This window comes from Macadamia integrifolia, chromosome 2 (genome assembly GCF_013358625.1).
Source record: "Macadamia integrifolia cultivar HAES 741 chromosome 2, SCU_Mint_v3, whole genome shotgun sequence".
NCBI lineage: Eukaryota > Viridiplantae > Streptophyta > Magnoliopsida > Proteales > Proteaceae > Macadamia > Macadamia integrifolia.
The window spans coordinates 40,884,705-40,887,060 of NC_056558.1; the positions used below are offsets into that span (position 1 = coordinate 40,884,705).

Sequence of the window (2,356 nt, forward strand, 5' to 3'; positions counted from 1 at the left end):
AAAAAAAAAAAAAAAACATACAATAAATGCACCAAACGTTTTATTCCTTGTTTTTGTTCCCATTGAATGAAAAAAACTCCAGAAACGTTTTTCTGAATCGTTACCAAACACAACCTTAGCTTATATTTACTCAAAAATCAAAATCCCTTATTCCAAACTTTTCTGATTTCCCCCCAAAAAATGCAGACTTTTAGCTCTATTTCTCCCCTGGTAAATTCAAAATCCCTTCAACTGCACTAGGTCCCCCACCTCTTGCTCGAATTCAGATGAGACAGAGAGATACCTACGGAGCAAAATGGGAAAACGGGAGGCTCTGTCACCTTGTCTGAGAGGTAAATTAGAAGGAAATCGTAGTAGAACAAAGTGAAAGAAGGGAAGACTGGAGAAAGAGTAAGCCTTGTCTTGGTGGGTTCTTCTGGATTTGAAACATTGGATTATCCAAAATTTCAGTGTCAATTTTTATCATCTTCAAAGCTCGAGCATTCAAGAAAGCCAATGAACACAGGTTTGAAACCATGATTGCAGCAGAGGCTGCAAAAGGATCTCATACCCTACACCATGATTACTCTCTAGTGATCGTCCACCATGATGTGAAATCAAGCAACATCCTCTACTGTTTCTATTGAGCTAGATGAGATTAACAATGTCCTCATCTTCAGGAGGGGTATCGAGGATAAAAGCGATTAATTGCTTGGCGTGCTCAAGGCTTGTTTTTGGGGCTGAGAATGGATTCTCTTACGCCATTGATGGCTCTGGCAAATGGATTTTCTCTGGGAACGCTGGAGCTGTCTTTGTTCTCTGGTGGGAATGATGGGAAGCCTATCCCTGTTTTGGGAAACACAACTCAGCAGGCAGCTCACCGCATTGTGCTGAAAGACGTCATTCCAGCATCGCCACAGCCAGTACAAGAGAAGAAACCTTAGATTTCTGCTGCAAATGACGATGGGATATAGGAATGAGGAGAGGGAGGGAAGGAGATGCACGCAAGTATGCCGAGTTGCACGGCGATTGTTCAAACAGATTGATCCTGTCTTGTGACCACATGGGTTATGCAAGAGGGAATCACCCAAGCTTTTCTAGCAGTAGGGAATGGAGCTCCGCTTTCTTCACTCTCCCATTGCCCATTGCTGCTGGAGCTCCGGTCCTCAGTTCAGGTAGCTCCAATCAGAAAGACATTGTCAAAGAGTGAGTCTCTTGCTTGCTCCATATTAGTTCTCAACTCTTAGGTGTTCTGAACTGTGTCCCAACTTCAGTGTCAATATTGAAGTTGAATTTTTTTTTTTTTTTTTTTTTGATGAAAGCTTAGACTGGAATATTCAGATGAAGAGTTAAACAATTATGCTCTCCTGGAGCTCCTTATAAAACTGTTCACCCCCTTATCCAACATGCCACAAAGGAGAAGGTTTGATTCCATATAGTATCCACATTCTTCCTCCTCTTTCATCTGAACTGGCAGTTCGCAGTGTGGCTGTTCACAGTTCAACCCCTGCAAGCCCACACCCAAAAAAAAAATTCCTGTTTCCACCCATTCAACTATAGTAGTTAAGCAAAGCATGAGATGACTCCAGGTAGATAATAATACGTTACAATGCCACAGCTGGTAAATTCAGTACAGTTGATCTAGGAATAAAAGAAGCTACGTTTTTGCTGAAGAGGAAAAAGGATGTTACAAGGGAAAGCATTCATCATCATCTGCAGATTTATGCTCCCGACATGCACTGAAACAACTCCCCCACCTCACCACCCCCAACCCACAAAAAAATAATGATAATAAAATAACAAGGTAAGATAAATCCTAGCACAGCTGCTTTTTTTTTTTTTTTTTTTTTTTTTTTTGAGTACCACCTATGAATTGACTGGCTTTCCATTTAACTTGGGGAAAGGATCTTGCTTGCTTAAAACAGCCACTTTGCTCTTGTGAGCGAAATATCCTTTCACAAGGTTCTTGTATATTAGAATGGCCATGATGCATTCCACCTGCAAAAGCATTAAGACAAATCTCACATCAACAATCTCAACAAGAGTGGCCTATAAAAGCAACTTTTTTTTTCTTTGGGAGGTGGGGTCGGGGTGTGGGGTTGGGATTGGGTGGGGAGGGCATGGGAAGCAATAGTCTGATCCCCAGCTTCACATCTCAACAAGGCTAGAGAAAGAGAGGCATCCAAAAGATGAATACCTCATCAACATCCATGTCCATTTCGAGCCATTTCAAAGCCTTCACAATCACATCCAACTTTATCTGGTGTGCTTTGCTAGGGTCCCTCTGCTTTTGGATGATGTAGCTGCAACAAAAGAGTGAGCTGTGTGAGTAAGCAATCTGCAATCCCCTCCACATTCCACAACACACCACCCCCCC

At 42.1% G+C, this 2,356-nt stretch overlaps 1 protein-coding gene across 1 annotated transcript in view; it reads right to left on the reverse strand.

Annotated features, from left to right (window-relative positions):
• Positions 1-1,542: 1,542 nt before the first annotated feature.
• LOC122069794 (enhanced ethylene response protein 5) overlaps positions 1,543-2,356 on the reverse strand; it is a 9,059-nt gene continuing 8,245 nt past the window's right edge. The window contains exons 12-13 of the mRNA XM_042633886.1: positions 2,177-2,282; positions 1,543-1,977 (exon numbers count right to left, since the gene is read on the reverse strand). Of these exons, the coding sequence (XP_042489820.1) occupies positions 1,846-1,977; positions 2,177-2,282 (238 nt within the window). The 3' untranslated portion in view covers positions 1,543-1,845. The remainder of the gene's footprint in view (positions 1,978-2,176; positions 2,283-2,356) is intronic.